The sequence below is a fragment of the Channa argus genome, chromosome 11 (assembly GCF_033026475.1).
Source record: "Channa argus isolate prfri chromosome 11, Channa argus male v1.0, whole genome shotgun sequence".
NCBI lineage: Eukaryota > Metazoa > Chordata > Actinopteri > Anabantiformes > Channidae > Channa > Channa argus.
The window spans coordinates 13,396,885-13,410,929 of NC_090207.1; the positions used below are offsets into that span (position 1 = coordinate 13,396,885).

At 37.9% G+C, this 14,045-nt stretch overlaps 1 protein-coding gene across 5 annotated transcripts in view; it reads right to left on the reverse strand.

The window, feature by feature from the left end:
• The window catches only part of pcsk5b (proprotein convertase subtilisin/kexin type 5b), a 69,623-nt gene that overhangs the window by 31,664 nt on the left and 23,914 nt on the right, over nt 1-14,045 (reverse strand). For 4 of the 5 annotated variants that reach the window (XM_067522051.1, XM_067522052.1, XM_067522054.1 and 1 more), the window contains exons 7-12: nt 13,854-14,026; nt 11,116-11,328; nt 9,745-9,845; nt 4,821-4,924; nt 3,653-3,770; nt 113-301 (exon numbers count right to left, since the gene is read on the reverse strand). In XM_067522051.1, the coding sequence (XP_067378152.1) occupies nt 113-301; nt 3,653-3,770; nt 4,821-4,924; nt 9,745-9,845; nt 11,116-11,328; nt 13,854-14,026 (898 nt within the window). Of the gene's footprint in view, nt 1-112; nt 302-327; nt 1,968-3,652; nt 3,771-4,820; nt 4,925-9,744; nt 9,846-11,115; nt 11,329-13,853; nt 14,027-14,045 lie in introns of those variants that run through there. The other variant, XM_067522055.1, reaches the window with a different exon arrangement.

Genomic DNA, 14,045 nt, shown 5'->3' on the forward strand with positions numbered 1-14,045 from the left:
ATGAATTACTTTCCAAATAAATCATTAAATAAATACAATTGATATTCTTAAAAGTCTTTTTTATTTTTTTTGTTTATGTAATGTTACATTGCAAAGAATTGTTTTTCTGTACCTGTTTGCAAGCAGCTGGGATTTGGTCCCTGAGGGTGATGTCAGGTTGATTGACAGGTCTCCACGGCGAGGGTGTGTAATTGTAATACGTACAACCACATGCTCCAAGTAGATCACATGGTGATTGGTGTTGTCAGTGCATCCTGTTGCCTTGTACACTGATCGAACCACATTTTCTGGACGGATGGTTCTAGAGGACAATAACCCAACGAAATAAAACATGTTAGGAGAAAATACACACTAAAGAAAGAATTTAAGAAAAGAAATTGCATGTAGTGCTTTTGACTTATTCCAACTTTGTTTTTTTAAAGGTTTTCCATTTCTTAAACCTCCACCAGCCAAAGAAACCATGACGGTGATAAGAAATACAAAGAACATCATTTGTTTTATCTGCTACAGACAGCTCAACAGCAGAAAGTTTACGCAAGAGCCAACACAAACATTTACCGACCCGCTGAATAACATCTGTGGTATGATCTAATGTCGAAGTGATACAATACCAAAAACAGAAAAAACATTGACAAGTCCAGTGTATTCACTGTACAGGGGACAATGAATAACATTTTGCCAGAACAAAACTTTGGAGAAAGAAAGTCATATATGGCTGCTGCACAGCAGTTGCACATGGAACAGCTGAGCCAACTTGACACATCTGCTCAGTGCAGGACTGGATTACATACAGGTATTATTCACTGGAAACTAAAACAGAGCTGGTGAATTACACTTGCTTGCAAAACTCATACAAGTATTACAATAAGTTAATCTTTGAGGGTGGGGGGGTTATAAGATACAGTAATTAATGCCAAAGAGTTTTAATAAGATTCACTGGTGTCTGGGATACAATCACAGCAATGACCTTTTTTGAAACCAAGTGATGATATACAACTATTTATCACTGAAAGGGAAACAATTCTTAGTTGGTAAAGACCTTCCTTTAATGTGTCCAAGATAAGGCTTTTGACTTGGCTTACGTATTTACTCAAAACAGAGAGAAACACTGTGGTTTATTTGATTACTAAATGTGTTCTATTTTGCTGTTCACATCATGAAGCACTACATGTCAAGACTAAAGGTTTTCAATAACAGTCATGAATGCCAGACTTCATTCAGTAATCAATCAATTCATTCAATTGATTATTTACGAATGTAACCATCTCAAATAATGTTTTGGTGGTGAAAACGAGATCATGTGGTAATTGTTTATTACTGCTAATAATAAGAATTAGTTTATGAAAGTCTTAAATGACCAAAAAGATAAAACTAATGATTTCCACTGAGAAAGAAGTAAAACTGGCAAAGGAAAATCCCATATGACATTGAATTAGCATGAAACGAGCGAACGTGATTCATTATTCAGAGCAGTGAATTATGAATTTTCTTCCGCAATGTTGACAGGTAAACAGTCCATAACCATTTCTCTTTCTCTGCTTATGTATACATCGGATGGCTGACCAGCCACTATTTTACCGACTAATACTAAATACATAGAAATTGCATTATAACCACAGACAACAATACAAAAAACATAATAATTCAGCCAAAAGTAATGGAATGAATAATGGAGAAAAAAAAACAATAAAAGCCTGTTTTCGTAAGTAGTCGATGGCTGTTTGGAAGGCAGACAGTGGTGATGGCTGGGGAGTCTAGGTGTGAGATCACAGCTCTGGCTTTTCTATGATACAATGCAGTTAACTGAACTGTATGCATGAGGCTGAGCTGAGCAGATGCACAGTTAATTAATACCAGCCTGATTGCACACAGATCAGGCAGTTTTCCTGGTGCGTGCAACAAGTGGAGTGAGGCAAGCGATTGCAGACAGACATTACCAAACACAGAGGGAAAGGGGCCAGGGGTGTCTGTAAAAATAAAGCAAAAAGGCGACGGCTTGACTTAGACTAAAAGTACAGAATACAAATACAAAGTATACACAGAAGACATAGGTAATATACCAACAAAGGAAACACACATCAGCTATGTTCTTCGCTATATCCAACTTTAAAATCACAGATATTGTTATGACTCATGTAACCACAGGCATAATTATACGTAAATGAATGCTTTAGAGCATAGCTAAAGGAAAAAGATTTCTCAGACTGTTTGGGGCAATCTGAAAATCCACTTTGAAATTGTGGCACAGATAAAACTTTCATGAGTTTTCATTTTTGCTTTTGTTAGTAAAAACAAAGCCTTTGTTTGGTGGCAACTGCTTCTACATAAGCCTATCATTTGGAACATGAACACACTACATAGATAAAGGAAGTTAAAATTGCAAGGTTGTGTATTTTATTCACTAAGAACTCTTCATAAGCCAGCACATACTACTTGAGTACAGAGGCATGAGCAAAGCTGCCTATGCCACAAGCTGGACTTTACATGAGCCCCATCTGGACGAACTTGTGCAGTGGAGACGGACAGACAGAATGACACTGAGAATGCTGCAGTCACTAGACACCAAGTCTTTGACTAGAAGCAAACCAGTTCAGGGCCCAAGATTAGCCAGCCAGCCTAACACAGTACAGTGCTCAGGCTTCCAGCTGCATCAAGAATAACAAGCTGTGAAGTCCTGGTTCTCTCTTTCTGTATGCGTATGTGTATGTGCATGCGCGTGTGTGCGCGCGTGTGTGCGCAGAGCAATGATTGTATGTGAGAACCACCCTGCCAGAACTAATGCTTGGCCCCTATCAAGGTACAGCTTGCACAACTGTACTCTTAAACACATGGTAGTACATAAAACACAGAGAACACACAAAGGAAAGACATTACAACAGAGAAAAGGGTGCAGAATGACACAGACTGAGAGAAGTGGTTGTAAAAAAGGTACAAAAATCAACATATTTCAGCTGAATTTACAACGCAAAAAGCATTTGTGGCTTTAAAATTGACCGACTTCTTTTGCATTTCAATTCAAACTTGAAACTTCAAGCGCTAAATATGGACAATAAACAGTATGAATTTTCTCAGTGTGAATCAAAGCTTGTTCACTGCAATTAATACACTTGTTTAACTTTAAAATGGCCATCTATTGTTGTACCACACAATTTCCAGAATTTTTGGTTGTGGCCCCTTTAGTACCATTGCCCGTGCACATGATATTTTATGCTACGAATTTTCTTCCAGCTTTGGGGGAGGCCCTTCTTCATACACAAAGTCATGACCATGAAGAAAGGGTTTACTAATGTTCGCGTTAAAGACCTGCACAGAGGCCTGATTAAAGCCCCATCAAACACTTTTGCAATTAACTGGGGACTAAGCCAGACCTTATCCAAAGTCAGTGGCTGACCCTACCAGTGTCTTTAGGACTATAATGTGGCCAGATCTCAGAGCTTTTAGAGCTGAAGACTAAGGTCAGTGGGCAAGTGGGTGTAATGTCTGCAAGTCTTCATACGACTTGGTTCAATAGATTTTTAGGTGATTGTGATACATTTCCTATACATTAGTATGCTCAAAAAGAGGTTCGAGCAATTGGAACGGAAGCCTATCAGTAATAAAAATTCAAAACTTGCTAATCAAAAGCTGGTAGGTCTGTGTTTGTGTATTCTACCTGATTTGTCGATCTGCGCTCTCTACACAGATGTGTTGAGTGGGGACTTGCTTCCATCGCTCTGCCTCCTTAACCATCGCTTCAGCATCCATCAGACCAAAGCCATACAGGTGGCTGACTGTGGCACAAACATACAGTATGTTGACAATGCAGTTCCACATAACAGTGATAATTTCTCAGAAAAGGTAAAGTTCATAGTTCGAGATCCTGAGTAAGGTTTTGTCTTTTATTTTTGTCATTGCATGGTTGTGTGAGATCATCCAACCATGCATTTAGTCAAGCTGCTTTCAAAAATGTTAACCTTTATATCTAATCAAGTGTGAATACCTTCCATACTTTTCCTGTATCCCCATTTCCTCTTTAGTTTTCCTTAAGAAAAAATTTAAATAATAAATCATTTTTTGTAAAAAAAAAAAGCACTAGGAACATCTCCAGGAAACTGGGCCAGCAGCCTAGCTGACCTTTAGTTCTCGCTCTCGTGGTATCTCTCCCTCCCTCAATCTCTCTCTCACACACACACACACACACACACACACACACACACACACACACACACACACACACACACACACACACACACACACACACACACACACACACACACACACACACACACACACACACACACACACACACACACACACACACACACACACACACACACACACACCTCTGTGGATGTATATTAATTTCAAACACAATATCACCCACTGTAAATTGTAAAGCAACTGATGCTTAGTTGATGTGTTAAGACAAAATCTGCTAAAAATGTTTGGCAATAGACATAATCTACAGTTAAGCCCTTCATTCAAACTGATTTCAAGTTGTCAAACAAAGACTGAACCTTCACTGTTAATGACAGTTACTATCAGAAAAACAATTCAGAAATAAGGTTTTGTCAATTTGTTTACAATTTTATTGTAAACAGGAGATTGTTTGTGCACTACTTTCATCCTGGGTTTAGAAAAACACTGCTGTAGTTGACTTAACTGAGCTGAAAAGTCCATAGACACCAAACTGATACTTGATTTAGGCTTTGCTGTCATACATTCTTGGCTATACTTTCATGTATTTATTTTTTGCTTTTATTTTTAAAGTTTTACATCTAAACCAACATTTACAGCAGGATCTGTATGTAGGTATATTAGGTATCATAATGTGTATGTACCATTGTAACCAGCAGCATTGGTCTTCCAGTCAGGAGCACTGAGATGTCCGGCTCGAGAGGTCTTTACAATGATGTGTTGGACATCTCTCCATGTTAGAAGAGGACTAGTAGAAGAAAACACAAGCAAACAAAATCATAAGTCAAATGAGTTTACTTAATATAAAATTAAAAAATACTGTAGGACGGAGTAGAAACACATAAGGGAGCATAGTCTAAGTAAATAAATAAACAACTGCTTTCCTATGCACACAAATAGACACATTTTAAATATACAAATCTACTCACACACGTACTCACTTACAAACACACAAACGACAATGTCAGACAGCACAGATGATGTGAATATAGAAATGATGACGAGGAAAAATGTTTTGAATAATTTAAAGGAACTACTACACCTAAAGAGAAGATATCTAAAAGGGAAGAATGGCTACTAAGATACATCATTGCTTTGAGAGTAAATTTAGATCAAGAGCTAGGAAGGGGTAGGTGGATAAAAGTGGAACATGACAAAGAGTAAGGAGAAAAAAAAAAGAATAAATTAAAATAATGTAAAGAAAACAGTAATTCGCAGTAAGAGGAAGATTACTGAGAGAGAAAATTACAGGCAAGCCTAGATGGAGTGCAGAGATGCTCGTTCATCCATCCCTAGTTTTTCAGATCTCACGTGAGATCCATTACGAGATGGCAGCCATGTGTCTCAACTCCTTTGATGTCCAAACGCTACATTAAAAAGGGAAAAAACCAGTAGGAAGTGGGTCACCAAGTTTCCTGGGATTCCCTTCCATCTCATATGTCAGCCAGATGCTTGGTTCCTACCCCTCATGTCACTCCCTTGCAATCTGAGACCTGAAGAATGTGTACTGCTCTGAATGTTTTGCAAACTAATGTTAATTTCCTTTAGCCTAATTCATATGCGCACAATTTCTTTAATTTTCTGGCATCTTTATGTGTAATAGTGAAGTAGTACTCTATGTTGTGTAAGGTGAATTTATGGGCTGTAGATGGAAAAACATTGTTTGGTTTTGTAGGTTCTATTTTTGTTAACTTTGAGTTTTTTCTGAAGAGAAAAATGGCTTATTAAGTAAATTTTCCTTCTTTAGTGTTGCACATGATGAGAAGAAAAAACGGTCACATTCAGATTAGTCAGTTGTCCACGCAATGTTTATCCTTAAACTTCTCCCCACTAAAAGACAATTTATGGCAACTGTTAGTGTCTATGGATTTGAACAATGAACAAAAATTGAACCAAAATCTGATTTCTCATCAATCCAGATCAGGATTAGATAAAAACAGGATAACTACAATAGATGAGAAGATTTCTTTTGCTTTTAGTCAGCCCAAATTATCACATTTCCATGATGATCAGAATAAACTACATCTGTTCAAATGTGTAATGCCCTCACTCACTCAACAAATGCTTCTCAAACCAATTGAAGTAACTATTCCAAATAATTGAAAACAGTAAAAAAAAAAAAAAGAAAAAAAAATAATTAAGGATTGCAGCCCAGTTCAATGAAAAATCAGAATAACTGATGTTCAGATCAATATTAATAAGCTTTGCTGTCACTGTGTAATTATAGTCCTATAAATGTTTTATGGTCGTTAATTAAATGTGACTTTGGCAGCTTTATCTAGGCCATGACAGCCCTCCCACATACAAGTCAATACTAATTAATAGACTGTCTCACATACTGGGGGAAAGAATACAAGTTATGTTTTGGTACTTCTGTATAGTATAAATAAATGAAAATGCACAAATAATCTGCAGGCAGAAAGCAAAGAGGAAAGAGAAGCAGGAAAATGAAGAGACAAAAACTATTCATAACTATACCTATTCAACCTCCATCTCAACTGAGTTCTGTGTCATGAAGGAAGATTACTTACAAAACTATAACCAGCATTTTTTGAATAATAAAAAGACAAAAAAGAAAATTTTCTTTTTTTAACCAACTCTTTGTTTTTGGTTTCTGAAAACCTCCCCACAGATGTTCGTATGGTATGTTAGCCTTGCTTATTACTTGTTCGTCCATTCTTATTTTCTTACTGAAGTCTTGCTTTCTTTTAACTTCCAAGCACAGTAGAAAAGAAATACAAATTTGATAAACCATGTGCCAACTTAAAACAACTTAAAATTAGCAGAACAAACAGAGACCAGAGTATAAGATGATTGTCTTTAGTAAACTTGTTCCAACCCACTATTATAACACTGGAAAAGACCTCACAACAGTGGTTTTTGTGAAGTCTTGCATAATGGTGTCTTTACATGTTTATCAAAAAAAGTTTGCTTGCTTTCATTCAACAGATATGGGCAGATACAATCGGCACAGAGTTTGTCTAAACCGTTCCCCTGTTTCTCTTTCATCATGTCCTCTCTCTGCAAGCAAGTTTATCCATGTGAGAAACTGATTGGACAGAAAAAAAGAGGAAAAAGAAATGGCATTTGTCTTGGGGGGCAATGTTGACAGTACTGGAACCACAGCAAGCTCAACAGAGAGGAACTGAGAGCCAGCAGAAGAGAAAAAAAGCAGGCAGGGATAGAAGCAGTGTGTGATAATCTTGTTGAGGAAACAGGATTATCTGCCCGCACTCCCTGGAAACCCAGAATATTTTCTACTAGGGAGGATTTGGATTGGATTATCCAGGTTAAATGAAGTGACCTCAGCCAACTGAGCACTCAACATGTGATGATGAGGTAAAACCCAGTTCAGAGACTCTGAACCTGCACTGCATCTAATCTTTTATTTATCATAAATTCTTGATAAATAAAAAACACCTTAACAGGTGGAAGTAAAGATCTGTTGCACCTACACCTTAGACAAAAAAATAAATAAATAAAAACACAACAGGGCCTCTAGAAAGGACACTGAAACCATTGGAAAAAAATAGATTTTAATGTATCTTTTTTATTGTTCTCATCTTACTTTGATAGTGGCAATTGATCCCTTCTAGCAGAAATGCTTGGCATTAGAGCAACTGGCCCAGAAACATCTCTGTGTAGCTTAAAGTACATGCAAAGTAGTGCATTTATTCTGCTAGCAAGGACATCCTGAAACCAAAATTTAAATGGATTATGTGTTTAAAATTGGTTTATATAGTATGTTAAAAGAACAGCAAAACTGTATATCCTGAAAGAAAAAAATGTTTCTCATCATCACCAAATACAGAAATATAAAACACCTTTTTGCAACACTGCAATTTTAGTGTATCTATAGAGGAAAACATACAAATAAATAAACAGCTCATTTTAGAAAGTGCTGTTCTTTATCCATTTTTTTCCCTTTATCCACAAGGCAGGCGTGGAGTTTAAATGTCTTCAGCAAAGGAGAGCTACATCTCAGGATCCTGGAGAAAATGATATGATATGTCTGCCAGAGTACTCGTAATGGATCAGAAGGGATTGTCTCAAATGATACACTGATCAGTCACAACATTAAATCCAAGTGGTGATATTAATGTAGTGGTGGATTTGGGTCACCACAGACACTCTGACAGGGTAATCAGCCCTGTCTATCATTACCAGCATTAAATCAGTGCAGAACAATATTGGTCAGTAAGTAAGTAAATAAGGAGGTAAGTAAGTAAAATTAAACATACTTTTATCTGGTTTCAGTCAAAGCACAAAAATGAAGCCAGTTAAAATAATTTATTTAAAAGAAAATCCAAGCATATTATTATTTAATTATTATTTATTTAAATTATTAAAAGTTGGTATACTCTTCATTAGTGAGAATCTACCTTTTTATATGTTTGCATGTATTTTTGAAGTATTTTGTATGTCAGCCATTACTATTGATGGCAAACTCATTCCTCATGGACTGGGGGGGTAACCAGCGCATTTATAAGCAGCAATTTACCGAATACTCAATGAAAGAGACACATTTTCTAATGGAGGAGCAATAATAGCTGTAATGCATAAATTATGAGTTTTTAAAGAAGAAAAAGGAGGAACTGTGATACATTTGGGGTGTCTTACGGTAAAAGGTAGAGTAAAAAACCCCTTGAGCAAACATCACAATGTTACGTAATGTTACAATGTTACTTCTCATTCACACTCACACATCAATGGTGGTGGCTGCCATGTAAGATGCTCACCTGACCTGACACTGGAAGCAACTTGGGGTTCAGTGTCTTGCCTGAAGACATGTAGCCAGACACGTGCTGGCCAGGTGTAACACACTGCCCCTATGGCCTGTGGACAACTGCCTTACCAACTGAGCTACAGCTGCCTGGATATGGATATGCATACATTCATCTGCTATACACCTTATGTACGCCCTATACCAGCTTGCTCCCACCTCCATATTTAACACTCTGCACTATGCAGCCCATGTGGTAGTGCTGGCCAGGTGTAACACACTGGGCCCCCATCTGATCCAAGTTAATTACTTTGGATTTTATTGACCACAAATTGTCTGCCAATAGTAATAAGGCCTCTTGATGCTTATAAAATCCATGATAACCTTGGGACAGCTGTGGTGATCAGAGCTTCTTTTATCATTTTGCAATTAGTTATAATAGAAAATCAATTATGTTTGTCTTTAATTATATAAAAAAAAAAAAATCAAACAGCAACACTTCAACAAAAAAATAGTCCCAGTATTGTAATAACATACAATTTTGAGTTACCTAACAGGTTGGTAATACTGCACATAGATGTGTTTGTCTCACTTCTTAATGGAGTGCTACTTAAAATTAAGTGGACAGTAGTCAATCAATCACTGAAAGACAGTGACAACAGTCCACAATCAGGCAAGAAAACACCATCGCAATAGAGTCTATATTCACTTAATATACTGGAATGAAGACTCAGCATATTGCAGCTCTCCCCTTACAGATCAATCAGGCCAGAGGACAACAGGCTATTAGAAGGTCAGCAAGGAGCAAAGGATGAAGTGAAGGGATGAGGTTAAGTGGATCTTACTTTGCCTCCAGGGCCAGGGCAATAATGGCAGCAGCCATGGGAGCCGACGCAGATGTCCCTGTGTGACTGTCTGTACATCGATGTCTCAGATCTGTTGTGATCTGCAGATAAAAGAAAAGGGTAGAGTCAGATGGAGATGAAAAAAGAGGAAATATGAGAGAAATAAGCAATTAGAAATCAAAAAGGGGTGGAGGGGAGATGGGAGAGGAAGTACAGTCGAAGTTGATAAGGGAAAATTCATGAATAACAAAGCCATAAACAGAGGGAGAAAAGAAGAGGAGCAAACAGCAGAAGTGGCACCACAAGGAAAGACAGAAAGAGAAACACAGAGAGAAAGATTAAAGTCGCGAGGATCAGGAGGATTTATACACAGCTGAAATGTACAATCCAGTTATAATGCATAACTAGCCTGGGACAACACACAGAGAAACACATACACCCACACACACGCAAAGGACCAGCTTCCCCAAGAACTGCCCAAGGAGAAGCATAGGACAGAGTGTAAAGTAATATGAGGTAGTAAATCAGAATGTTAAGAGAGCTGTGTGTTCACTTTGATTGAATGGACTTTAGGCTGCCAACTAGTTTGACAGCTTGACAGTCAGTCAGCCAAGAAAAGCCTGGCTAACTTCCAGTGTAAGCCCTCATCAAGGGGCTTTTTTGGACCAAAATGTTTGAGGGATTATCTGAAAAATGCAAAAACTGGTTTAGAGAAACATAAAGAGGTCTCATATCATTACAGCAAACAGGACAGTATGTGCAGAAGAAGATCTGATTGACTTTTAGATACTACTGCTCAAACCAGGGAGAATCTATAAAAAATTTGTTTTTATGTGTGTGTATAGCATCAGTTCAAGGAATTTAGCAAGACACTGGCAGACATGCAAGCTCACAGGGGCCGACTGTCAATAGCCATCCTACTGCATCATGGGAGAGATTTGGCCAATTTAGGTCAAATCAGGTCACACCACAGGACCCACAAAGACACACCTAAAAAATTTTAATGCTAAATTCAAGTGGTCTGCTCTTAACAGAACTCATAAATTATACGCAAACACTTATCACTTTCTCTTCTCAAAATCAAAACATGGGACAGTCTCTAATGTAAAGTTACAGTTTCTTAGGACAGAGAGACATATCTTTATAAATGTCTTTAGTTCATGTTACAAAACTTGTTATAAAACTCGTAAAAGGAAATTTCAATTTCAAGTAAGCACAAAACACCAGATACAACTTGGACGTCAAAAAGGAAAGCACTGCTCTTGGGTACAAGCAGGGCACGGGTACTTGTGCTCTATTCAAACGATGCTTATATGTTTGATTGTGTGTCTGTCTGGGGCAGCGGTTGTCAAAATCAAACACAATGCTTACGATCTTTCGGTCGTAGTTCTCCCCGCTACTGTAGGTGGTGGTCAGTGTGGAAGAGCATTCCTCTAGATACCAGGGTTTGCGCCCACTCTCTGCTGTGCTGGAAATGGAGATGGTGTAGATGGAGTTGGTATAGCCATCACAAGAGCAGTGGTCTCTGCTGCGCCCACCATTGCCTGAAGCCCACACAAAGATGGAGCCGCGGCCTTTTCTCCCCTGACAGGAAAGGATAGGGGACACATTAAGAGAGGTTCAGAAGTGGTTTTGAAATTGAGTTTTTCTAATTATTTTGAATGTCCAGCAGAAGACCAGTAACGTCTTCTGTGTCCGGTATAAATTCTGTAGAAACTATTACCTACAGAAACTCTACTTGATGAAGCTGACCTGATTTTTTAAAATCTCTATTAACTTACTATTATGGTCATGTGCCACTCTGTTTACTATGTTATTACTAATTTGTTTCTTTATTTTCAGTTGTATACATACTGGTCCTGCTGTTTTTTATTTATTAACAATGTGACTTTATTCTAAATGTTATAAATAGCACCATTGCTTAGCCCACATATTTGAGGAATGAAAGAAAAGCATTAAAATTTACTTTCTGGTGCACACACACAAAAGGAAGAAAAGCAAAAAAGCTTATATTCTGTGAATTTTACAAATAATATATCATTTAAAGTTTTTTCAACTTTTTTATGAAAAGGTTTTACATTTACATTGCCCATATATGTGCAGTGTTCAGCCAAACACTGCACATAAATGGATATTTGTTATAAACTTAGACCCATTACATATGCAGAAACGCGTATTCAACTCTAGGTTCTGAGAAAACTCATGTGTAAAATGTATTCATAGGATCTTGTTAATTGAGAGGCCCATACTTGCTCAGTGTGAGCTTTGTATCAACTCAAGGTGCAAAGTGCAATTAATTTACCAATATTATCAGAGTATTCAGTCTCAATTATTTTTAACTGGAAACCTTTTAAAGCCAAATGTCTGTCATCGTTTCAATTAGGCAATGTTCTTCCAGAATTGGCTAACTTGAAAATTATCTGAGCCTGATGGAGACACACTGAGGGCGTCACTCTGTTAAAGACCGAGGAGTTATGAAGGCAAAGTTCAGCCAAGAGTCAGCGAAAAAAATGACACTCTGATTCACAGTGTTTTCATAACACACCAACAACTTTCCAGCACATGCACTCACTCACACACAGATTTACAGGAATAAAAGATAGTACGTGGTTCTTCACATGAGTGCTTGTCAGTCAGCGATAAGTGAGTGGAGCCCCTCTGACTGAGGGAGGGATCAGGCAGAAGCAAATGCTGACAGATGGGAGTGATGGGGAGTGCTTTGAAGACCAGTTAGCAAAAGAAAAAGAGGGAAGAGGCACTTTATTATTTTGCACTAGTGTCCTCTCCCTTTTGTATCCATAAATTATACCTATACATGTTTATTGGTATTGTATCATTTCAACTTTCCAAAATAAAACATGTGTTTAAGAATAATTAGAAACTGAGCAAAAGGGGGAAGAGGGAGAAAGAGATAAATTAAATTGTGAAACTGAACCAGAAATCATTACCAAGAAAAAGAAAAGAAAAAACATAAACTGTAATTTATTGCGCAAATAATTATTCCAATTAGTTATTGGCAGAAAATGTAAATTTCAATGAATTTCTCTCTGCATGTTTTTCAACAATGTGTCCTTTGTTCATTAATGAATTTAAAACTTTTTTAATTTTTGTGGTTTTCCCTATTGATTTTTATGCCAGAAAAACCATTACCTGAAATGACCCTGTACGGTACCTATGTATCACTTCAATTTTACACTTTCTTCTCATAAAAAAACTTTATTTCAGTTTACAAAAATAATTAAAAAAAAAACAAGAGTTTTGTGTTTTAGTATACGAAACTACTACTTCTACTTCTGTTGGCTATCCAGTAATGTGACGGCATGCAGTTCATACCTGTACGGTGTTGAAAGTGACATAAGTGTTACTCGGTCTGACCCAATGATAATGCACACAACCCTAATGGAAAAAAACACACTTTCAGATGCTGCCAAATTAATGGACAGCAGCTGCATGTCTGCAAGGGACTGTAGAAAGAGCCACACGAGCCAGAGCATAACCACCTTCACAACTGTCAGTGGTATCTCTTAACACCTAAGCTCTCTGTGATAAACAGTCTCTTCAGACTGTCACATAGGTACACTCACCAACATGTCACCTTCACTCACCTTCTCTCCCTGTCAGTCACACTCTCACACACTCACACACACACACACACACACACACACACACACAAAAACAGCAGGCGAACATGCAAGCACGTAAACATGCTCAACTTGTTCCAGTTGGACTGTTTTCTCTCTCACTTCTACCATCTTAAAAAGCCACACTGCCAAGAGTGACTCTCTTCTAGTCACACTCTGGACCTATCTAGGCTTTTTTCCCTCTTCTCTTTTTTCTAACATACTACAGGCTTTCAAACTCCTTGTTGTTGTTTTTATTCTGAAGGGTCAAAATTATTGATTCTCCCTGCCTGGATCTCTGTGTTACATTTTCAAAGGGCTAAACGTGCTTAACCAAACCTGGCAGAAAGGCTGTTTTTTGAGGAGCTTCACAGAGAGTTTGGGATGGGAGTATAGAAGCGTAAAATACACATACAACAGTCTTGGCAATAAAGCACTTATTGGTATGTTTCTGTATGCTATTGTTAATGCATGTGTGCATGTGCCCACCGAGCGGATGCCATTCTCAAAAGCCTGCCTGGCCAGAGATGCAGGTCCATCCACAGTCTTTCCGTCATCATCAGGTCCCCAGCTGGCACTATAGATGTCGATGTGCTGTGGCTGGAGGCTCAGAGACTTGGCCTCCACCATGTCTGTTACGTCGCCATCAAGCATTCGCACACCTGATACACACAGAAATAA